General features: G+C 58.6%; 8 protein-coding genes across 8 annotated transcripts; 5 read left to right on the top strand and 3 right to left on the bottom strand.

Moving 5' to 3' along the window:
• Positions 1 to 437: 437 nt before the first annotated feature.
• On the bottom strand, positions 438 to 4,588 carry P884DRAFT_288801 (fungal-specific transcription factor domain-containing protein). The gene is made up of 5 exons (XM_069443972.1): positions 3,831 to 4,588; positions 2,971 to 3,736; positions 2,205 to 2,834; positions 1,749 to 2,133; positions 438 to 1,678 (listed from the first exon to the last, which is right to left on the bottom strand). The coding sequence occupies exons 1-5, from the start codon at positions 4,237 to 4,239 to the stop codon at positions 776 to 778; spliced, it is 3,093 nt and encodes a 1,030-aa protein (XP_069301796.1). The 5' UTR covers positions 4,240 to 4,588; the 3' UTR covers positions 438 to 775.
• A 3,116-nt stretch (positions 4,589 to 7,704) lies between these two features.
• P884DRAFT_188605 (26S proteasome subunit RPN7-domain-containing protein) lies at positions 7,705 to 9,299 on the top strand (the record flags this gene model as incomplete). Its single annotated transcript, XM_069437374.1, has 5 exons — positions 7,705 to 7,768; positions 7,831 to 7,875; positions 7,928 to 8,208; positions 8,274 to 9,035; positions 9,099 to 9,299. The coding sequence occupies 5 exons, from the start codon at positions 7,705 to 7,707 to the stop codon at positions 9,297 to 9,299; spliced, it is 1,353 nt and encodes a 450-aa protein (XP_069301795.1).
• A 287-nt stretch (positions 9,300 to 9,586) lies between these two features.
• P884DRAFT_253639 (uncharacterized protein) lies at positions 9,587 to 10,569 on the bottom strand. The gene has a single exon (XM_069440817.1). The coding sequence runs from the start codon at positions 10,263 to 10,265 to the stop codon at positions 9,657 to 9,659; it is 609 nt and encodes a 202-aa protein (XP_069301794.1). The 5' UTR covers positions 10,266 to 10,569; the 3' UTR covers positions 9,587 to 9,656.
• A 567-nt stretch (positions 10,570 to 11,136) lies between these two features.
• P884DRAFT_288798 (Sin3 associated polypeptide p18-domain-containing protein) lies at positions 11,137 to 12,613 on the top strand. The gene is made up of 3 exons (XM_069443971.1): positions 11,137 to 11,394; positions 11,465 to 12,167; positions 12,270 to 12,613. Exons 1-3 carry the CDS (start codon positions 11,315 to 11,317, stop codon positions 12,492 to 12,494), a joined length of 1,008 nt encoding a protein of 335 aa, XP_069301793.1. The 5' UTR covers positions 11,137 to 11,314; the 3' UTR covers positions 12,495 to 12,613.
• Positions 12,614 to 13,046: 433 nt separating this feature from the next.
• On the bottom strand, positions 13,047 to 13,751 carry P884DRAFT_253636 (uncharacterized protein). Its single transcript, XM_069440816.1, has 4 exons — positions 13,626 to 13,751; positions 13,517 to 13,552; positions 13,303 to 13,418; positions 13,047 to 13,178 (listed from the first exon to the last, which is right to left on the bottom strand). Exons 1-4 carry the CDS (start codon positions 13,645 to 13,647, stop codon positions 13,125 to 13,127), a joined length of 228 nt encoding a protein of 75 aa, XP_069301792.1. The 5' UTR covers positions 13,648 to 13,751; the 3' UTR covers positions 13,047 to 13,124.
• Positions 13,752 to 14,445: 694 nt separating this feature from the next.
• On the top strand, positions 14,446 to 15,428 carry P884DRAFT_234489 (uncharacterized protein; the record flags this gene model as incomplete). Its single annotated transcript, XM_069439912.1, has 3 exons — positions 14,446 to 14,477; positions 14,571 to 14,953; positions 15,022 to 15,428. The coding sequence occupies 3 exons, from the start codon at positions 14,446 to 14,448 to the stop codon at positions 15,426 to 15,428; spliced, it is 822 nt and encodes a 273-aa protein (XP_069301791.1).
• A 917-nt stretch (positions 15,429 to 16,345) lies between these two features.
• P884DRAFT_281820 (uncharacterized protein) lies at positions 16,346 to 19,190 on the top strand (the record flags this gene model as incomplete). The annotated part of the gene is made up of 2 exons (XM_069443566.1): positions 16,346 to 17,553; positions 17,614 to 19,190. Exons 1-2 carry the CDS (start codon positions 16,677 to 16,679, stop codon positions 19,188 to 19,190), a joined length of 2,454 nt encoding a protein of 817 aa, XP_069301790.1. The 5' UTR covers positions 16,346 to 16,676.
• A 1,654-nt stretch (positions 19,191 to 20,844) lies between these two features.
• On the top strand, positions 20,845 to 21,596 carry P884DRAFT_190382 (uncharacterized protein; the record flags this gene model as incomplete). The annotated part of the gene is made up of 2 exons (XM_069437510.1): positions 20,845 to 21,174; positions 21,255 to 21,596. The coding sequence occupies 2 exons, from the start codon at positions 20,845 to 20,847 to the stop codon at positions 21,594 to 21,596; spliced, it is 672 nt and encodes a 223-aa protein (XP_069301789.1).
• Between the last annotated feature and the right edge of the window lie 212 nt (positions 21,597 to 21,808).

Genomic DNA, 21,808 nt, shown 5'->3' with positions numbered 1-21,808 from the left:
TCCTTTGCTTTTTGTTCTCGTTCTCACCTCCCTCAGGTTGTACGCCGTTTAGGCACAACAGGAACTCCTCCCAACGCTTCCATTTCCATGTCAACATGTCGTGCATGTCAACTAGAGCGTGTACACCGTCTCATATAACGAAGGTCCTGGTGGGCGTAATTTATTCTTTCACATGTCTAGTCGTCTAGTCGTAACGAGTGTTCGAGCTCCAGGTTCAAAGAGGTATACGGCCGGCTCCGCATATATCTCCCGAGCCCCAGGCCCTTATTCCGTCCCTGGCGACTCGATCTTTTTTCCCTTGGGAGGAGGAGGCCTTTTGGTGTCAGGGCGATGATCTATCCACCACAGCTCAAATGCAAAATGCCGTCAGATGCCCGCATCTTGGCATCTTGCGGTCCTTTTTGACAACGAACGTCGGCCCCCTCCCCCCCCCGGTTCCCCAATCGTAGCCGCATCCCCTTGGCCTGGGACTGGACGTACACATGTATGATGTATGTACACCCCCACCACAAGTGTGGAGGCGGCTTGGCCTGTGGAGCTGCGTATGCGGGTTGCATCTCGGCCTCGACGATGTCGCTCATCTTACCCCCTGCCCTCTGTCCTTCTCTCTTTCGTTCAATGGAAGGGTCGAATGTGGTGGCATCGTCAGGAGTGTATCGGTCACGGTATCTTTCTCCGGGCCGACTGGTTCCTATTCTCGGCCCCCTTGTCCTTTCTTGTGCGATGAGCACAGTGTTTCCTCGGCTCAGCTGTCTGCCGCACAACCCCTGCTTGTTCATTGGTATCCGGGATTGCCCATCATATCTTCCCATTCTCCTCGAAAGCCTGGACCCGTCAACATCTCGTCCGCCATGCCACCACTGCTCTGCTGCTGCTGCTGCTGGCGCCCCTGGGCTAAATGCTGTTGGACGGCCATCTGCTGGTGATGATGATGCTGCGGTTGCTGCTGTGCGTGCCCCGGCTGCATATCCAGCATGCTAGGGGTGTTGTACATCTGAGCCGTGCCGTCAAGACCGTGCCGGGCTTGCCTCTGCCCCTGCGGTATGAGATATCCGGGGATGGGGTCTAAGAGCTGCCCTTCGATGCCGTCGTACATGTTGGGGATATAGAACTGCATCGTGTCGTGGGGTTGGCCAGCGTTCGACTGCGGTGTCTGACCCGCTGGGTGCTGGCTGGCCGGATCCATTGGCGGTTGGTGAGGGTACGCGAAAGGGTCCTCAGACGGGAACATCATTGCGTCCATCTTGTACAACGAACCGACGGGCCCGACTGTGTGTTGTACTTGCTGGAAGCCCTGGGCGTGACTGTGCATCGTTCCTTGAGTGCTGCCCGAGTCGGAACCGGGCCCCGACAGCGGCATGTTCAACGGTAACATGTCCTGGAAGCTGGTGAAGGTCTGTCCCCCCAGGCTGCCGTGCTGGAACCCAATGGTGTCGAAGGACGCCGTTCGTTGAGGAGGCGCCCGTGAGTCTCGCCGAAGGAGGCCGATGGCGGGACGAGCCATCTCCTCCGACCTCCGCTGCGGCATGCTGTCCTGCAGATCCGGGCGACTCGGTATGGTGGCGCTACCTGCCCTGGATTCTTGCGCGAGGTTCGGAGCCGGAGCAGACCGTTTCTTGGTCGGTGTTGGCCGCGCGATCAGATTCTTCAAGCAGTCCGGCAGCTGATCAAATAAGGGCTGTTGGTGGCCATTGTCAACTCAAAAAGACCTCGGCCGCAGACGTATCGTGCTAAGCATAGAGACTTACGTTCAGTGCCGCCGTGATGCGGTCGGCCGCCAGGCTCCGTTTCGCAAGGGTTGCGATGACCTCCCTCCCGGCTTTGGCATCGGCCAGGATCTCGGCAGACCCCGGCTTGTCAGGGTTCTCGAGAACGAAGAAGAGGAGGGATAGGATAGCGAAGAATTTAGTGTACAGAATGAACCAATACGGTCCTATGAGCGCTGCCTGCTTCTGGATCTCGATCCCAATGTGGACGATATTGCGCGAGACCGTAATGCCTGCTGCGGCGCAGTTGTAGCAGCGGTTGTCTATCTGCTTGCCGGCAGTCAGCCGCGGCGAGATATAGTGAAGGAACGGCCTGTAGAGCATCATCTGGACATGAGCGTATCCGAAGCGTAGGAGAGTCCGAACACTGCCGACGAAACGCGTCATTAGCCCGAGAAGGTATTCGGGGCGAAGAGGAGCACATAAGGGTTGTTATACCGGATGACCTCGATCGGGCCGTCGTGGCTTGGGCGCCAGTAGTCGGGCAGTTGAGACTGCCACTCTTGGAGCTCTGCCTCGATGGCCTGGACGCGGGAGTAGCTGATCATGAACGTTTTGTTGTCCTTGCGCTGCCCCTTGACGTCGTTTTCCATCCCTCGCAAGGGGTAGATGTCCTTGACCACCCTCGCCAGGATCCTCATGAGCCTATTGTGCGCATTAAATGCCTGAAAGAACGAGGGAGTACCCGGCGGCGGCATCCGGATTGCCTCCTTGGTGATGTACTCGTCATCGACCTCAGTCGGGAGGGGTTGATCGACATCCTCGTCATGTAGCAGGAGAGGAAACCCCAAGATGGCGGAGACGTAGAAGTCCATCTGGCGGATGACGTGGAACACTCGCCGCCTGGTCTCGTCTTCGATAGGGGTGATCTTGTGGTGGGCAATATGGCGATGTAGACCCATGCGCAGGCACGAGCGGAGGGCAATGCCGAGGAATGCGTAGCAGTCGCTGATGTTGGACGTTGCCTGCAGGAAGAGGATCATGTACACGAGTGCCTGGAGAGAAGTCATGTCGCGGCATTCTGCAACGTCTTGGAAAGTCAATCGCGCATTCGTATAGTATTTGACCCTTTTTGGGGAGAGAGATAGCGAGAGAGAGAGAGAGATAGAAGTCAGCTTTGGGGAACGCAGAGGCCAATCACCTGATAGGGAGAGAGAGAGAGAGAGAGAGAGAGAGAGAGAGAGAAAGAGACGCCATAACTCACCCTTCTCCCACCGCCGACTGGTACGTTACAGGCCCCTGGGCGTCGTCGTCTTGGGAGACATTGTACATGCATCCCAGTGCCAGCACCGAGTAGAGCAAGCCGAGGAACCTGTGTTCCTCGTTTCCCCAGGACTCTTGTGGCGTTGTATAGAGCTTATCGACCATCTCGTAGAACGTAGGACGGTGGACGATGCGGAGGAGGCAGGTGGCGCAGTCTAGCGAGTAGTAGCAGAGGGTGCGGACCCGTTCGAAGGGCGGCAGCTTGGCGGCCGCGGAGCCGCTCGAGGAATCCCAGGACGAGCCTGGCCCCAGTCTCGGGGAGTCGAGGCTGAAGAGGCCGGGCGGCAACGATGGCCGAGGCAGGAATGGGATGGAGTACTCGTTGCCCAGGAGCGTGTTGAAGTGGTCCTTCATGCGCCGGAGGAAGACGACGCCCGACGAGACGCCGTGAAAGTCCCATTCGCCGCTCTCTTTGAGGTCCAGCTGGCCAATCGATTCTATCATGGACATGATCTGAGCATCCTGGCTGTTGTCGTCTTGCTGATCCTTGGATGCTTCCATCTTGAGCTCCATGGCGCGGGCCCTCGCTCTCTCCCTGTTGCGGAACTCCTGCTGGACGGCCGGGTCGAGGTTCGGGTCGGCAAGGTCAACGTCCGGCATAAACTTGCGCAGCAGGGTCTCGGCGCGCTGGAGCCTGGCTTCCAGGGCCTCGATGTACTGCGGTGCCGGGTTCCTACGACGGTTTGACGGCTTGTCGTACGTGCACTCTGTGGGCCGGTCAGCGGGATGGGGAGCTCGGCGGGAGGGGGAGGCAACGGGGAAAGAAGTTGGGGGGTGAGGGGGGGGAGGGGGCTCTGGTACCATAGCTGTAGACGGCACAGTGGGTGCATGGCTGCTTCCCATCGCACTTGATCTTCTTCCGGCGGCATTCGTCGCATGCCCTCGTCACCCTGCGACGCTTCTGCAGCGGCATGCTCGGAGCCTCCTCGACGTCCTCTTGCACGCCGGACGCATCTTCGGATTCGGGCTTGACGGAGGCTTGGGCAGGTGATTTGGTGCTCTCGGATCGAGATCCAACCTCGTCCAGAGACAGGTCGGCCGACTCCTCCTCGTCGGACATATCGGAGATGTTGGTGTTGGCGGCATCGGCGGTCTTGGGTGTTATGGCGGGTTTCCTTGTGCTGCTGCTGGCCCGGCCGGAATGTGGAGGCCGCGAAGCTGGCTGAGCCGCGCGGGGAGCAGAGGTGCCCTCAGTAGCCGGGCTCGTCATGGTGCTGGTTGGGTTGGTTTCTTTTTCCCGGTGGTGAGCAGGCGGGGAAGACACGGAGATAGTTATCTGTCGGCTACCTCCGTGCAGTTGTCTTTTCCCCGTCGCGATAGACGTTAGGCCCCCGTTGGCATGTCTGGATTGCGAAAGGGCAAGTGGTTTGAAAGTTTACACACGCCGGAGCCGAGAGGCGTGGGACGGGAATCGGGTGTCGTTGAAAAGGGCGGCAGCAGGATGGGTCTGCAGGGCGTTGGGACGGTGGGCGGAGAGATCCGACGAGGGTTTGAATCCCGCGTGGGTGATTCAGGGAAACCCTACGGTACCGTTCCCGAGACGGGGAACTGGAGAGGGATGGACGAAAGGGGGAGGGGGAAGGGAAGTGGGAAGACAAGGGGGGGGGGGGAGGGTTGTGGTTATACAGAGCAAGGTCTTTTCCCGTTTTGAGTCAACGCCCTGTTCCTGAGGGCGGTCCCCGTAGAGGCAGTTTACTACCAGGCCGGCTCGGCTTGACGTGGCTAGAACAATAGCAGCTTGACCGAGTGGGAGGTAGAATGTGTAGGGTACAGAATACACGAGGGAGAGAAAAGAGTCGCAAAAACAAGAGTTGCAGGCAGAGTCCTGCGGAAGCGCAGCGTGTTGTGGACAGGGTGCGTCAGAATCCGGTGCCAAGTGTGGACCGCGCTTTCTCCCCCAGAGCCTTTTCCGGGAGCGAGGCAGGGATGGGGGTAGGCGGGAGCCGGTGCCGACTCGGGGTTAGTGTAACAACGGGCACCAGTTCAGACTGACGTCGATGGCCCGGTCAGAGTCGGATGCGGAGGAACGGGGGGAGGGGGAGGCGGCGAGCGGCCGTAGAAAGGGATGGATAGGCATAACCAGCTCTTGATCGAGAAGAATAAAAAATGGGCGTCGAATAGGGAAAAAATCCGTATAATAATGAACATAGCAAATGAACCCTTCCTGGTGCGGCCGGAGCGGGAAAGAGCGACTAAGAAGCAGCCAAGCCCGTCTTGTCGGTTCGAATTCGAAAGAGGACTCGGCAATCACCGCTCTGTGGTTGGGTGGCGGGTGGTTGGAACACTTGTGGAGCGGCTAACTGAATGTACGGCCCCTCGAACTAGTGTGTACGGATTAGACACAAGTACCTGCGCTTTCGTACCGCCTCCCAGTGCGCCTTGGGCTGGGATGTGCCTGCGGGCGCCATGGGTGCTCGGAGGAGCCGCAGGCTCCGCGTCTGTGGGATCCAGTTCTACACGCCGGCTGCGTGACGCATGTTTGTGTGTGTGCACGTCCTTCCATGAGGGGAGCTGGTTGGCAGGGGGCCCTTTAGCGCATGTCGGCCGTGTCCATGCTCCCAGGACTCTGGGGTAGGTAGTGCAGTGCAGTTGTGCGCACTAGACGAGACGACTGCTGCTTCTACTCCGATCACTACACTGCTCCGTACACGTGTTATGTACGGAGTACATGTAGCGTACTCCGTAGTGTAGCTATCTCCGAGTCCGAAGCAGTGGGAACGGGACTGAGCGGAGCGGAAGGGCTCGTTGCTCAAAATAGCATCTCATGCCGGACGATGCAGCTGCGCGGGCACTGGGGGACAGCGGGAGGCTGGGATCGGATCGAAAACCGCCTTCTGCAGATTCGGGCATTTTTGAAACCACACACACCCCGTGCATCTTCCCATCGGTCCATGTGGTCCCAACTCGCTCAGGTCAATCGGCGGCGAGCTTCATAGTGTGGCTCGAGAGCCGCGTGCCGGCGTTGTCCGGGTCGGGCATTCGGTGCTGCCTCTCGCGTGTCTCCGTTCCAGTGGATGTGTGCGTGTTGAACCTCGAGGCGTTGCCCGCGCTTCTCCGGGCTTATTCCCGAATCGGAATGGGGCTGCAGTACGAGGAACAGGAATGGCTCGCTCAATGGAACACATGCAGAAACAGGAAGGACACGGGTGGGTACAGTGGAACCAACACTGTGCAAACCTTCAACTACAGCAGCCTGAGGCCGGAAGGCATGGAACGTTGAATGTCAGGGGCCCTGCTCGCTCCTGCCTCACTGAGATGGAGAGTTTGCCCTCTGGAAGGTCTGTTTGTTGAGGGTAGTAATGCCGTGCTAGTGTGGTGTAACGTATCGACTTCCTCCGTCGTGCATGCAACAGGCGGTTACGCGACACTGTGTGTATGTAATTGATTGATACGCAGGAGCGTTCATTGCTTGAAGGAGCCGGAGACTGGGCAAATGCCAACGCAGTAGCACCGAAGGGGCACCCTGCAGGAAGGACTGGGGTGCGAGCCGTCAACCGGAGTGTACGCATTAGTGTAGTGTACACTATACGAGTTACTGGGGGCAGTATCTACACTACACTAGTGTAGAATGTCGTATGGGATGTGCTTTTGGAGCAAGCACCCGCAGCGGCCCATCAAATCGTTGACAAACTTCATCCTAAAAGTGCAGGAGATGGGAAACTGACATTGGCGATCTGGAAAGTGTGGAGAAGAACATTGGCGCGCTAGTCACTTGGCTGACGTCAGCGTGCAGGCTTGGCATGCACGAGCCCCAGGCAAGAGGGACAGGGTCCAAATCAGACCATCTTTTGCAACCGCCACACTGTGCCAAAATGACGGGGTCCAAAGAGCAGACTTTTTCCACGGCCTTGGCACGGTTGATGGTGGGGATATTTCGCAGTTCGGCACCTAGGATGGGGGGGAAATGAACTGATGTGTCCCCATGTCGTTGTGGGCAACGTATCTGGGCATCGTTGATCTGGGAGATCCGATTCGCGCTCGGTTACTTGGGCCCATGGACCCCTTTTTCGTTGCTTCCTTTTTTGGGACTCCCGGACCATGGGCCGGGCAGCCTGAATCTCGGCGGGCTGCGTGCTTCCACTCCAGTGTGTTTTTTTTTCAGTTTGCCCAAGACAGGAAGTCTGAGAACGTTCCGACGGCATGGGTAACTAGTGTATCGAACGTTATCCGAGAGCTCGAGCCAGGGGCAGTCAGCCTTATCGCAGTCATTCTCCCACAATCACACCTCGGCGACCGAGCTTTCCCGATATGAAGCAGGGTCCTTCGGGCTAAAGAGAAAAAAAATAGAAAACAACACCATTCGATATTTCTGAGACCGGAACCGCGGTATCTAGGCGCAAGGCCCACTTGGGTCAGCCTCAGGCGACAATTTGGTCGTTCTTGTTTTCGAAACGTGCTTGTTTCGCTTTCATCTGAAGTTTGTCTGCACTAAGTGTAGTGTATCTGCTCTCACCGCGTTCCCCCAGGCTGATTGAGAAGGGCGGCGATTGATGAGAATACAGTCTGGAGGGCACGCGAGCCCCACTGTTACCTTACCCCACCATGACACTTCGGCTTGGCTGCCTGGCCTCTCCTCCCAATCCTGACCTCAGCCTTACCACAGGTTCCCCAGCACAGCTCGCAGCCTCGTCGCCCCCCGCGTCAACCACGTCCCAGCATCCTGCAACCGACAAAGATGGCGGACTCTCTGCTGGCTTTCTTCACCCTTATGGATAATCAAGACGGGGTCATCGTTAGAGGTACGGGGAAGCCGCAAACCAAAACGCCCGATAAAGGATGATGCGCTGACTCGTATGGCAAGAACCGCCCAAGTTTGATCTCGACCTCTACATCCAGAACTACAAAGGTAGGCATCCGCCCGGTTCCCAGTCGATGCTGTTCTAAACCGCTCCTCCCAGGCCGTATGCGCTTCGACCGTCTCTTCCTCATCGGACGCAGCTCGGTGCCGCTATGTGTCGATGCTCTGAAAGCAGCAATCGCCGAAGCCAAGCGAGGCAAAGATACGAACAGGTACAGGGAGGCAGTCGAGTGCCTGCGGATTGCGGCGCCCTCGGAACCCGAGGCAACCTACGACCAGGCATGGCTGGAGACACAGGAGGCGGCAAACAAGGCCGAGACGAACCGCTTGTTGACGGAGCTTAAAGGGTACAAGAACAATTTGATCAAGGAGAGCATCAGGGTAGGTTCTGCGCTCTTCACAACCGACGTGACTTGTCGCTGACGACACGGCCGTGTCGTGCGTAGATGGGCAATGAGGACCTCGGCAAGCACCTAGAGAGCATCGGAGACCTTAACGCGGCAGCCGAGACGTACGCTAAAATGAGGCCGGACGTCAGTACCCCCAAGCAATTCCTCGATGTCGGCAAGCACCTGGTTCGCGTGTCAGTGCAGCGTCGTGAATGGGGAATGGTGAGCGCCCACCTCAGCAAGATGGGGGGCGCCCACCATGCCGAGGAGGAAAAGGCTGTTCAGCCGTACTTGAAGATCGCCCACGGCATTGCGCTTCTCGGGCAGGAAAAGTATAGAGAAGCTGCCTTCAGCTTTCTCTCGGCCGATTCCAGCATCTCCGGTTCGACCTACAGCGAGCTCGCGAGCCAAAGCGACGTCGCGATTTACGGCGGCCTCCTCGCCCTCGCATCTATGGACCGAAACGAGCTACAGAGCAATGTGCTGGATAACGCTCAGTTCCGAACCTTCCTCGAACAAGCACCGCACATCAGGCGTGCGGTTGCGCAGTTTGTAAACGGCAGATACTCGGCCTGCATCGGCATCCTCGAGTCGTATCGTCCGGATTACCTCCTCGATATCTACCTCCAGAAACATATTCCCAACATCTATTCCCAGATCCGGAGCAAGTGCATCATCCAGTACCTGCTCCCATTCTCGTGCGTCAGTCTCGAGACCATGGAGAAGGCGTTTGGCCGACCTGACCAGCGCATCGAGGATGAGCTGGCCGATATGATTCAATCTGGCGCGCTGAGCGCTCGGATCAACATGGTTGACAGGGTACGTTCCCCCGTCTGATTCCGCTCGGGAGTCTTCGTCGCACTTGCTAAGTTTCCACTCTAGCTTGTAACAACCAAGGCCGCGAAGCCGAGAGCGCAGATGCAGGATACGGCGCTCCAGGCAGCCGAGGAGTACGAGAGGCAGGCTCTCGAACGTCTCCGGCGGATGGGCCTCGCTGCGGCAGACCTCGAGCTCAGGGGCAGTAAGAAAACGAACCTCTTCCCCAGTGAAGGAGAGCTCATGGTGGAGGAAACACTGGGCTGAACTTATATTGGCTGGCAAAGAAGGGGGGGGGGGGGGGGGGGGGGGGGGGGGGGAAGCGCGGTTCTATCGGTTGCTCGTTATTGCGTTACACAGGAGGCGAGGCGCTTTCGGAGCACAGAGGCAGACTTGACCAGTATCGCTAAGAATCTAGGCCGCTTGGTCTTGGTGGCTCGGCGATCCCGAGTCGATGATGATATTCTAAGCATGAATGAGAAATGGTTATGACGAACGGGTATCGGAGAAACTGATTCGACTCGCGGGAATGACATTGGAGCAGTTCAAGCAGAGCATTCAATCTCAATTGGGTATCACTCATTTTGTTTGGCTTGCTTCTTAGCTATTGAAGACCAGCCAACCTCAGCCCATCAACTGCCGGATGTCCTCTGGTGGCCAGCGGACTTGTGCAAAGGTCAGGCATCGCTTAATGCTCTGCAGGTACTTGCGGGTGACCTCGCTGCCCATGATATGGCCCCTCTCGCCGCCGTGAAGCTTCTCACGGGCGCTACGCTCGTGGATGCCGACCATGGTAACACCGATGGGCCATGCCGCCTTGCCAATGCTCAGGCGCAGGTACCCGTCGTTGGCGTCGACGTACCGCCGCTCCTGCGCAGCCTTGACGATCTCGACGATAGCCTCGAGGATGCTCTCGTCCAGGTTGCCCTGCTCGAATTTGCGAAAGAGCGGCCGCATCGAGTCTTTGCTGGAGGTCATGGCGTTGCGCGCCGCTTGCCCGGCGAAGGTATCCGCGTTGTTCTCCCGCGCCAGCGCCGCCTCCCACTCGCGGAGGACCATGTTGAAGTAGGACGCCAGCTGGCGGTAGAGGAACCTGCGGGCCTTCTTATCCGACGCCGGCGGGACCTTGTCGGGGACCTTCATATCCTTCTCTTCGACCGGCACGAGCGTCGTCGCGATGGGACCCGCGGCGGCAGCCAGCGCGCCACCCCGGCTCACCTTCCTGTACCGCATCAGCCGTGCGGCGTGGTTCTCACCAAACAGGATCGCCGGCTCCCCGAGTTCCCTGAGCTTCTTGACGAGCTCCTCCTCGGCGATATCGCCCGCGTCCTCCCCGTCCCCGTCCAGGTCATCCTCGTCGCCGCCCTCCTCCGCCTTCTTCTTGTCGCCCTCTCCGCCATCTTCCCCTTGCTTCACCGGCGGCACCTCGGGCAAGCCCAGCCTCCTCCGCCGCGCCCGCTCCTCCTCGGCCTCCTTCGCCTCCCTCCGCAGCCGGGCCTCCTCGGCGAGCCGGCGCCGCTTCTCCTCTCGCGCGCGCGCCTCCTGCGCGGCCTCCTCCTCGCGCCTGCGCTTGGCCGCCGCCTTGGCCGCCCGCTCCTCCTCGAGGCGCTTCTGCTCGGCGAGGTAGGCGGCGCGCCGCGCTTCCTCCGCTTCCCGGCGGGAGATGTACTTTTTCTGTTCGCCGCCCCCGGTCGAGGAGCCGCTGCCGCTGCCGCTGCCGCTGCCGCCCTTGGCTTTGGAGATCTCTTGGGACATTAGCGAGGCGAAGTCCATCTTGATTATGCCGACGCCCCGTCAAATCGAGCGACAAAATTGTTTGATGAAGCGTATCAATTGGGGTCCTGTCCGGGGGTTGAATTGCGTCTCGCGGGAAGTCGGAAAGTCGTGGTATGTACGTACGTACGTACGTAGATGGGGCAAGGTACGGGTAAAGGTGGGTAGGCAGGCTGAGAGGTTCAAGTTCTGGAAGCTGGCGGAATGGGTTTCGTTAAAATCGGCAGGACCCGCTAAACTAGCTACTTTACTGTGTACTGTGGTGCAGGGACCCCGCCACTACCGCACACATTACGTGCATTGGCTCCCGGCCATCTTACAACAGTAACAGCAGCAACAACAACAACTCCTACTACAACAGCGCACGCCCTCTATAAAATATAATATACCTCCTTGACCAGTACTTCCTTTTCTAGGAGGCTTTTAAAGGCCATTCATGATTTGAAACGCACGCTAATGTCATCGCCTACCATCGTCACACTCTTCCGCCCGACAGCCCGATCGTCACAATGAGCCCTCGGGAGGTCAACAGGGCGGAAACGCCACCTTTTCTCGTGAAGCTCTTCTACCGGACTGGGGCTTTTCACAGGTACGGTCCCCATTTTGTTGGAGGATCAATTCCTCCATCGGGGCCGGGGAGCTAACCATTTATTTACCAGGCCAGAAGAATTTAACACACCATCCCTCCCCCCGCACCTGCAGATCCACACCTGGCCGGACTGCACCCTCCTGGAGCTCTCCTACCACGTCGCCGACGCCTCCCCGCCCGTCCTGCCGGACCCGGCCGTCGGCACGCGCCTCTGCTTCAGCCTCGTCTACGCCGACACGCGCGGCCGGACCGACACGCCGCCCCGGTACGTGTCCAAGTTCCTCGGCTCCGTGGTCCTCGGCCGCGGCGGGTCGCGGGATGCGCCCGGCCCGCCGCGCCGCCCGGGGGACGAGCTCGACGGCGGCGCCGGCAGCGGAGGTGACGGCGGCGATGACGACAACGACGACGACGACGACCATAGCGCCGGCAGCAGTGAGGACGAGTCCCTGACCCTGGCCGACGCCCGGTTCATCACGGGCGACTTCATCTCGTGTGCCATCCTGCCGCCGGACGAGCTCACCGGCGACGTGGTGCCGGCGAGCAGCGCCAGGATGGGGCGCGGCGCGGGCGTAGGGGAGGCCAGGGGCGGTTATGTGGACGACGAGGACGCTCCGCCGCCGCCGTATTCGAGGTCGAGGAGGGGGAGTTACGGGGGACCCCCGCCGCCGGGCGGGGGCCGCACGAGAGGGGGCTACCGGAGTGGCGGGCCCCGGGGTTATGGCGGCGGTGGAGGGAGATATCGGGATAGGGATGAGCCGTTTGGAAGGGGCGGGGTCAGGATACCGGACGGCGAGTGGAGGAGAGGAGACAGGTTGCCGGACGAGCCCCCGGAAATTGGGAGATGGGGGAGATAGAGTCTTAAGGCTCTGCGGCAGGTGGTTGATTCCGCGGAAAAGCGACCCGGTGGGGAACCCCGGGCGCTCATCCAAGGCTGGCTGTCAGGCTTGCCTGATAAGCTCGAGGACATGGAGCGCACTCTAGAGCTCGTGGATGGCAGTGACGAAGTTCCCATGGAGACCTCGGGGAAGCGGCCAAACGAGGGGGGCCGCTCCAATGATTCTGAGGCTCGCAGGAAGAGAGTTAAGCCGGAGCGCGATTAGATCCCACTTCAGATCGTCGCCTGGGATTAGCGTAACATAAGGATCCCCTGCGAAGTTGAGCGACAGCGATGATATACGTATATATATATGTATCTATATATATATATATATATATATATATGTAGCGCATACCGAGATATGCTCGCTCTTTACACTCTCCCCGCTTGTATTCGCATCTTCGCCAAACGTCTACCTGGTCGCTTTGATCGCTGAGCATCAATGACTCCAACGCCTTGCGTCGACCTCTTAGACTTGCTTTACCAGGGCTCGCCAGAATTGACTGGCTCACTTTCTTCCCGAAGCAGGAAACCTACCGTATTATGCGAGGGTAGCATTGCTCATTCTCCTTCCATGCCGCCTGTTCATCACAACTACCTTTCTCTTTGCCGTGCACCCTACCTACCCCGAAATAATTCGCGTTTGGTTTGAGCCTCATCAAAACAGCACCAGTGCGGCATCTCAACGTTCGGGCCACGCCTCTCTGGGCATGAATTGAGACAGTGTCGCCAGCCAGAACTCGAAGGAGCTTGGTATGACGTTTGACAATGCGTCCTTTCATTCACGCTTTTGTGTCTCGCGAACTTTTGTACAGTAATCCCAATCCAGCAACACCTTAGGGCCCTGGTACCTTTAACGCTCAGAGATGATGTCGCCCCTCCGCTTCGCGCGCAAATCCCACAGACCCTGACACAAGCCCAGGTCAGCACCTTCCTCGCCAATCTTGATCGAATCGGGCCGCCGCTTCGTTATCCTCCGGAGGGATTGGAAAGGGAGGAGGGGGGGGGGGGGGGGGAGGGGGAAGACTCACGTCGTTCTGATAGCCGAGGTATCCGATTATCGCCGGGATGACAGCCGCGTAGACGAACGTGATGCGCGCGGTCCGCTTCGTCCACCGGAAGTACTTGTAGCGGTTCTGAACCATGCCTGCGCGGTCGGTGTTAGCCTCGCCCGGTGATGCGCCGGATCGGCGGTGCGCCGGGTGATTGGGATCGGGGCGGGGAATGACGGGGCCGTTGACGTACTCCCGAGCCGGACCAGGGCCGGGTCCATTGCCACCTCTGTGTGCGCGCACATTTGGTTAGCCGAGTCCCTTTCACGGTCAATTGGCGGTGATGTTGCTTGGGTGCGCACTGTTGTGTGGTAGGCCAGCCATCTTGGATCGTTGGTGGTTGTCCCTGGCAGTTCAAAGGGAAGGCTGTTGCGGGAGTTGGTCGAGGGCTCAACTCGAAATTCGAGACTCGAGATTCCCGGGGCTCGTCTGCTGGTGTTGAGAGCTCCGATGAGGTGCTGTCTCGTTCGACCTAGGTCTTGGCGCCGAGACGAAGGAGGGTGGGGCATTAAGTCACGTGACTAAACCATTCTTGCTTCCAGTCCGGGTGCAGCATCTGGAAAGCACGGATTAATTAGTCGTCACCACACCAGCAGCCGAGTAACTTGTCACCCTGTGTTTGCCGATCGAACTGATTTCCAGTAGTTGCTAATTACGCAGTGATCGGTAGCAATATTCGTCTTGAAGGAGTGTTAAGCAACTTGTTGTAGTTCACTGTTCTCTCTATTTTTTTGGCCCTTTTTACTCGCTTCCAGCTTGTTGTTTCCTTTGTACGTAGGTGGATCACTCCATCCGAGCATCAACATAGTTGCCATATTTTGGGGGAGCGGATCGATCAGATGTATTCTTGGCCATCCGTACCCCAGTTTTACGGGGAATCCCAGCCATGCCAGCAATTTCACAAAGCAAGGTCGTTTCGAAGTGGAGGGCACTCGTGGGACGATGTACCTCGGCATCCTACCCAGCAACTGCCGGGGGTTCTTCTCCCCGGTTGACACTTATACAGGTACAGCGCGCTCATTCTCCTATGCTACCTACTCCTAGTGTATCAGCCGGCCGTCTCAACCTTTCTTTCCATTGTGTGTGTTTTCTTCAAGAAATAGCGAGTCTTTAAGTATAACCATGGGAGAGGAGGTGAAAGTCAAGCTTCATTGGTACGTTGATTCAATATCATCAGTCCCTCGATTACCCCCTCCATTTCCTCCTCCCCTCTCATGGCCACTTTTACTCACACCTCACCTTGCCAGGCTCAATGGGTCTCGAGCTCAGAGCATTCTGTTCCTGCTCGAGGCGTTGGAGATCCCTTACGAGCTCGAGATCTACCGCCGCCAGAAAAACATGCTTGCGCCGCATGAGCTCAAGAAGATCCACCCATTGGGCAAGTCACCTGCAGTCACTATCACGGCTCCAGGTGCCTCGGAGCCCATAGTCCTCGCAGAGAGCGGCTTCATCACGCAATACCTGTGCGACCACTTTCCCGGGCGAAAAACGCTGGTGCCACAGCGCTGGAAGGACGGCCAGGAGGGCAAGGTCGGTGGCGAGACGGAGGAATGGATGCGGTACCAGTACCTGCTGCACTATATTGAGGGCAGCTTCATGTTCACCATGGTCATGGACTTTATCCTCAGCGGTACTTCAGCGTCCCCCGCAAACTCAACGCGAACTCACCTGTTGGTTTGGGCGCTGACAAGCTTCTAGCCGGCCTCAAAGGCAGCAGTGTACCCTTCTTTGTCCGGCCAATCACGACGTTCATCGCAAACCAGATGATCTCCATGGTGGTCGCTCCGAACATGAAGCGGCACTTTGGGATGATGGAGCAGCTCTTGGAGACGTCGCCGGGCGGTGGCAGTTACATGTGTGGCCGCACTCTCACTGGCGCCGACATCATGCTCTCTTACCCGCTCATTGCTGGGAAAGATGGCGCGTTTGATAGCATCGGCCAGTGGGACAAGGGTTCGTTCAAGGAGACGTACCCGAAGCTGCATGCCTACATTGAGCGGCTCGCAGAAGAGCCGGCATGGAAGAGGTCGGTGGAAAAGATCAAGCAGATCGAGGGCCGCTTCTCGCTCCTGCCCACCCCTGGAGAGCCGTCTGCACGCATTTGATACGCGCTGACTTTTCTTTTTTTATTATTGTTTTTTTTTTCATTTCCTTTCTATTCTTTTTTTTCTTTTTTTTCTATAAAAACAAAACAAAACATAGGAAGGTGCCCCTGACGCACTCCCCATTATTATTATTATTATTATTATTATTAGTCCTACACCGCTATGCTAATAAGCATGCCGGAGCCTCTCTAGTTATTTACAAAGGAAACCGTGCCTAATAGGCCGGATAAAAACCTCTGTCCCTCCTTTAACGCCCGATCCGGAATACTAATACACTACAAAGACGCACTCCCCATGGTTGCACGAAGAGCCTCCTTCGGGGGCTGCAATCTGATACTTGAGTGGGCCAAGACAATGTGCCGATGCGTGGGTCTGTGATCAACCAGCCAGAGGCGTGGGCGACCGGAACCGCGTGGAACCCATGCACAAGCGAGCTCCAATGGAATTTTTCCGGATGGAGTCCGAGGTCACAAGCTTTCCCTGCGGATCCCTCGGAGCCTCTGATCGCCTTTTCTCGATGGTCATTTGCAGCATGACGTCGGCATTGGATTCGAAAAACAAACGTCAGATACGCAAATCCAAAAAAATGCATATTTGAAAGGGTACACTGCGATTTTGAATGAAGCGATGCGCACCGCGCCGCGGCTGACAGAGAAGAGATGAGCACTAAGGTTAGGCATCAAAAATCAGGTCCTGCTCAGTAACAAATCCCAAGGTCCAATTGAGATGGGAGGCCATCCCTCATTGGGCCAGCACCGCCGTGGCGGGGCATATTTTGCAGACCCTCATCCCTACCAACTTGCTACCAACGATAGTTAGTTAGGACAGGGAATGCGGCCTCTGCAGGAGGCGCATGAGCCTCCGAGCGATCCGTCTTGTTACCCGATAGCCGTCTTCAGCCTCAGCTTACTGCATCACCTTAAAACCGCCCGTCTGGAACCGTCTACAGAGTAGCTCTGTGGGATCTTCTCCGGCTTCCACCAGATCGGCCAATGTTTACATATATGTGAAGCTCCGCCTGGCGCGGGATAGCAGCAGGGTTCATAATCTCCGACCCCGACCATCGCCCGGGGCCACACACACACACACATCCCACACTAACACTACCATTGCACCTGTCTGTACAGTGACAGCCTCGCTTTCTAGCCTACCATATCGCGACTTGTCATCTGTCGCGGGTCCTGGTGATCCTTTGAAGGCCCTCGCTCGCTACGTTTTCCTCAACAACTCACTTGCATAACGGACGGCATGGCGAATTCTGCCTCCTCGACCGTAATGCCCCCGACCCAGGCTCCGGCTCCTCCGGCAGAGGAGGGCGGCTCACCACAGCTGGACAGCGTCGAGGAAGACGACTTGGATGTCGACCACGACGACGCCCAGTCGTTTCTACAGCCGGCCATCAGCCCTCTAGCTACCCTGCTCACGTCTCCCAGGGCTCCGACTGCCGACAAAGTCGCGGCTTTGGGGCGCCAGCCCGGCCTGTTTGAAACGCCGCCGGGCGAGGAAATCAGTCAAAGCGGGCAGGCGGTGGCTGCTTCCGACAACATGGCCACAATTTCTGAGAGCAGTCCCAACCAGCGCCCGTCTCCGGTGACTCTCCCATCTCCGTGGCAGGCTGGGCCGAAGCAGTTCATGATTTCTGAACCTGGCCGATTCCGATCGTCCATGGCCGCCGCCTTCCAGCCCCATTCGAGGCAGCATCGCTCGCAGTCGGCCGGAGAGAGCGCTTTGAAGAGGCTATCCAAAGTGCTACCGAACATCTCGATCCCCTCAAGTCTCATTCCGAATATTTCAACCCCGACATTCTTCTCATCCAGCTCTAGCGCACCGCAAAAGGATGGTCACGCACCGGAGGCTCAGCCGCCAAGGGTACTTCTGTCGCCCCCGGCTCCCTTTCCAGGTCCTAGCTCGCCACACGAGGTTTCGACCCGGTCGGATACGGCGCCGCTCCGACCCTTGCGGCATTCCGCCTCGGACGACTCGCTCCTCCATCACACGCTCTCCCACGTCTCTTCACTCGGGGACGACGAACGCTTCGCCCACGTTCGCGAGCAGGTGAACGTGCGGATCAAGGCGATCAAGGACAGTTTCGAGGGCCCGTCGTTCAAGCTGCCGCAGATGCCGAGTAGGTTGTCCGCCATGTGCTCACCCTCCAATGGCTCTATGGACTGACTGACCATGCCAGGTCTTCTCAACACACCGCTGAAAAAGGCTGCGACTGAACCCCTGCCGGGGGCGAGCCGGTCCGGTTCCGCGCACAACAGCCAGCGCGCCAACCAAGACCCTCTGGACGCGGTGCTGGCATCCTTGACCGGAGACGTCGTGATCATGGGCGGGTACAGGGGCTCCATCTTGCGCTCGGCGAAGCCCCCCCACAGGCGGCTCTGGGTGCCGGTCAAGGTGCAGCTGGGAGTCCGAAAGGTCAACCTCGAAGTCGGGCTGGATCCCGAGGACGAGGAGAACATGGAGAAGCACATCATTGCCGACGGCATGCTCAAGAACATCGGCCCGGTCGACATCTCGAAGCGGCTGTTCAAGAAGTTGCGGGAGTGCGAGAACGCCCGGACGGGGAAGCTCAGGGTCCACGATTACGGCTACGACTGGAGACTCAGCCCGCACTTGCTGTCGCGTAAGCTGGTCGGGTTCCTCGAGAAGCTGCCGTCGAACCAGCCGGGTGTCCCGAAGGAGCGCCGGGGCGCGCTGGTCATTGCCCACAGCCTCGGCGGCGTCATAACCCGGCACGCGGTGAACCAGCGGCCCGAGCTATTCTCGGGCGTACTGTACGCCGGCGTGCCTCAGCGGTGCATTAACATCCTCGGGCCGCTCCGCAACGGCGACGCCGTCCTCCTGAACGAGAAGATCCTGACGGCCCAGGTCAACTTCTCGCTCCGGACAACCTTTGTCTTCCTCCCGGAAGACGGCTTCGGCTTCGTCGACAAGGTCACCAAGGAAGAGTACAGGATCGACTTTTACAACGTCCAAGACTGGATCAAGTACCGCCTCTGCCCCTGCGTCTCGGGGCCCCCGCTGCCCGCCCTCTCGCGGAGCAGCACCTTTGGCTCCCTCCTCAGCCTGTCGGACTCGCTTCCGAGCCTACCTCTCCGCAGCCGAAGCGGCACACAGGGCAAGAAGCACCACAGCGCGGTGGCGTCCGAAGCCAAGGACGCGGCCCTCCTCAAAGATCGGACCCTCGCTCCCCAGATGAACAGCTCCTCCTTCTCCTCCTCCTCCTCCACCACCACCACCACCACCACCACCAAGCCTCCCGGCAGCTCTCTTGACCCGCCCCCGTCCACGTCCGAGAACCGGGTCCCGAACGGCAACAGTAACAGCAAGAACGACGACGGCTCGTCGGCCACGCGGGTGCGCAACATTGCCTACCTGACGCGGACGCTCGCCGAGACGAAGCGGTTCCGGGCAGAGCTGGCCCACAACCCGGCGCACCAGGAGGCCAACGCGTACCCGCCGCTGGCCGTCCTGTACGCCAAGGACATACCGACGACGTACGCGGCGGGGGTGGCGGGGCGGGAGGCGATCGCGTGCGCCGACGCGTACGACGACCTGCTCTTCGCCAGCGGCGACGGCGTCGTCCTGGCGCGCGAGGCCATGCTGCCGCCCGGGTACGAGCTCGTGAGGGGGGGCAGGGTCTGCACCGACCGCGGCCACATCACCATGCTGGGCGACCTGGCCGCCGTCGGGAAGGGCCTGGCGGCGCTTGTGCGGGGGAGGAGCAAGGGGATCGGGCTTGGGAAGAGAGGATGATGATGAGCGGGCATTTCTTTTTTTTTTTTTTTTTCAAGGGCGTTTTTGAGCGGAAAGGAGGGGTTTGGGTTTGGGGGGAAAGGTTGTCTGTGATAAGAGCTTGGGTTCGGGGGGTTAAGAAATAGTGAGGCGTGCTTGAAAAAAAAAGGAGGGGGGGAAGGGCGCGAATTCGTTTCAAGGGCACCATGGGGGGACGAAAGAGACGACGTTATGGTGCATGTGTAGAGAAAAAAAGTGTGGTGGTCGATGTCGTTTTAGATACCCGTACATTTCACCAAACCATTTACTGTAGCATGGTATAGATAGCATCACAGGTTGGCCTCCGAAGAATCTATCAATGACTTTTGGAAGGGTTTCAGCATGGCCTTTGCCATGACGGTCTGGGTTAGGGTTTGCAACTTTGTCATCAACCGATAAAAAAAACAATCAAGCACGATCAATTCGGAATTGCCATCTCCCGTTTCAGAGAAAATAAAAAAGAGTGCTCGCGGGATCATCGTGTCAGCGCCAAAGCGATGCAGACTCGAGCAGTGAGACGGAAGCCAAGCGGCGGGAGACCCGTCTCGCTTGCGAACGAGCCGCACCCATCTAACGTTACGGAGTCCGGCCTACTGGAGTGGAGACCCGCCATAACAAAGTCCGGAGGTAGTATCGGATCTAACTCCGTAACCAACTCCCTTGAGATTGATTACCAGGAATCTTTTGCACCGGCGCATCAGCGAGCGGCACTACACTACGGATTACGGATTACGGATTACGGATTACGGATTACGGATTTACCGATCAAACAAACCCCTCGACGCCTGTCCAATGCGGCTCGCCATTGGCTCTGGCACGCCGGGGTTGTGGTTGGGGCGGGCGGTTAGCTGCGTTAAGCGCCCGGGGAGCGAGGGGGAGTGAAACCGGGAAGAAGCTTCGTTTTTTGACTTTTCTTTTGCCGCGGGCTGCACTTAAGTTTAACGCTAGACTTGGTCTGCGCATGCTTGGCCCGCCGCGATAGGCCGCCACGACGTGTGCTATAGGCCACCGGAACATCGCGCCCCTTTGCTGCGGGCGGGATTTGGAGGGTTCCAACTCGACAGCGTACTTGATCTTTTGGTTAGGGGACCGGGCCCCCGGGGGGGATGGGGGAGAGGGGGTTGGTTGACACGGTGGGGTGGCAGTCGCTCGATGAGGTGCATGAAGGGGGGAGGTCTGCTTCAACTTGATTTCGTTTTTCTTTTCTTTTCTGTCTTCTTGGCGGCGCGAGGTTAGCCGCCCGTTGAACCTCCCTTTGGGGGCTAGTCCTCCTTAGCCGAGTGCGTGCTACTGTTCACTCGGGCGCGGAGGGGATGTGGCTGTCTCTCAGATGGTGAGTGGCTGGAGTATTAATGTATCGTGAGACATGCCCCTCGGGTGTCTGCGTCGTTGCTTCAGCTCGTTGGTTTGCCGTCCAGACTCCCTTTCTTGCTCCTCCTCCTCCTCTTCTCTTCTCTAATACGCTCTCTGTTGGTCTTCTTCTTCCGATCCTGTGTCGCACTACTTTTCGTCCTCGATTGTCGTTCCCCCCTCCTATCCCTCCGTTTCTCTCTCTCGTCTGAGACCGTGGTAGTCGCGCCCACCAATAAAACGGAGAGGAAGTAGTAGGAAGAAAGGAAATAGAAAAGAAAGAAAAATGGAGAAGAGCGGCCGTTCTCAGGGCTCGGCATCCTCCATCGAGGCCGACCTCCAAGACCAACATCTCCAGTCCAAGCTGCGCACCATCCGCATGACCGACGCCGCCCGGGCAGGCGTCACACTGCTGGCGCTCCTGACGGGCCTGACCATCCTCGGCGTCTCGGCCAACACATTGCGCGTCTACCAGGGCACGCACGTCTCGCGCGACTTCATGCTGCCACTCTGGCCGGAAGAGTTCGACCTCCGTCCGACCTTGTCCCTCGTGGCTGGCAGCGCCGTCGTCGTCGTCGCCAACCTCGTCGCCCTCGGCTTCGGCCAAGTCGGCGCTGTAAGCAGCTTCTTCCCCCTGGCCCCCCCCCCCTTTTTTTTTTTCTATTCCAGTTAAACCACTAACGAGACATAACCTAGCTCCGCGGCCCCCGAGCGGCAGCAACCCGCACGGCGACGGCCTTCCTGGCGCCCCTCGCCGGGCTGGCGGGCACCCTGGTCGCCGTCGCCTTCTTCTACGCCATCAACGCCTCCGACGCCGCCGACACCTTCCTCTCGTGGACCTGCCGGTGGGAAGCGGTGCCCATGTGGCGCGCCCCGCGCTGGGCGCCCCTGTGCCGGCAGGCCCGCGCCGCCCTCTACCTGGCCGTCCTGCTCATCCCCGTCGAGGTGGCCGCCCTCGCGCTGGCCGCCTTCCAGCTCAAGGTCGAGCGCTACACGGAGCGGTACCTCGGCGCCAGGAAGACGCCTGTCCTGTCTTAGAAGAAGAGGAAAAGGCGGAGGGACTGACTGGAGGGAGGTGACAGCCGGAAAGGGAGAGAGGGCTGCCGTCTGTGGTCCCGGTGTGGGCCTGTAGTAGCACTGGATATGAGAGGGAGGTTTTGTTATTTATTTCTGGCTTTGTTTATTTCATTTCTCGTCCGAACTCAGGACGCTGTATCTATTGCAACCGTTGTGTGCCCAGAGACCGGGCC

This window comes from Thermothelomyces heterothallicus (genome assembly GCF_042370625.1).
Source record: "Thermothelomyces heterothallicus CBS 202.75 unplaced genomic scaffold P884_scaffold_1, whole genome shotgun sequence".
Taxonomy (NCBI): Eukaryota; Fungi; Ascomycota; class Sordariomycetes; order Sordariales; family Chaetomiaceae; genus Thermothelomyces; species Thermothelomyces heterothallicus.
The sequence above is the reverse complement of the archived record's forward strand: the minus strand, read 5'-3'. Positions and strand labels throughout refer to the sequence as shown.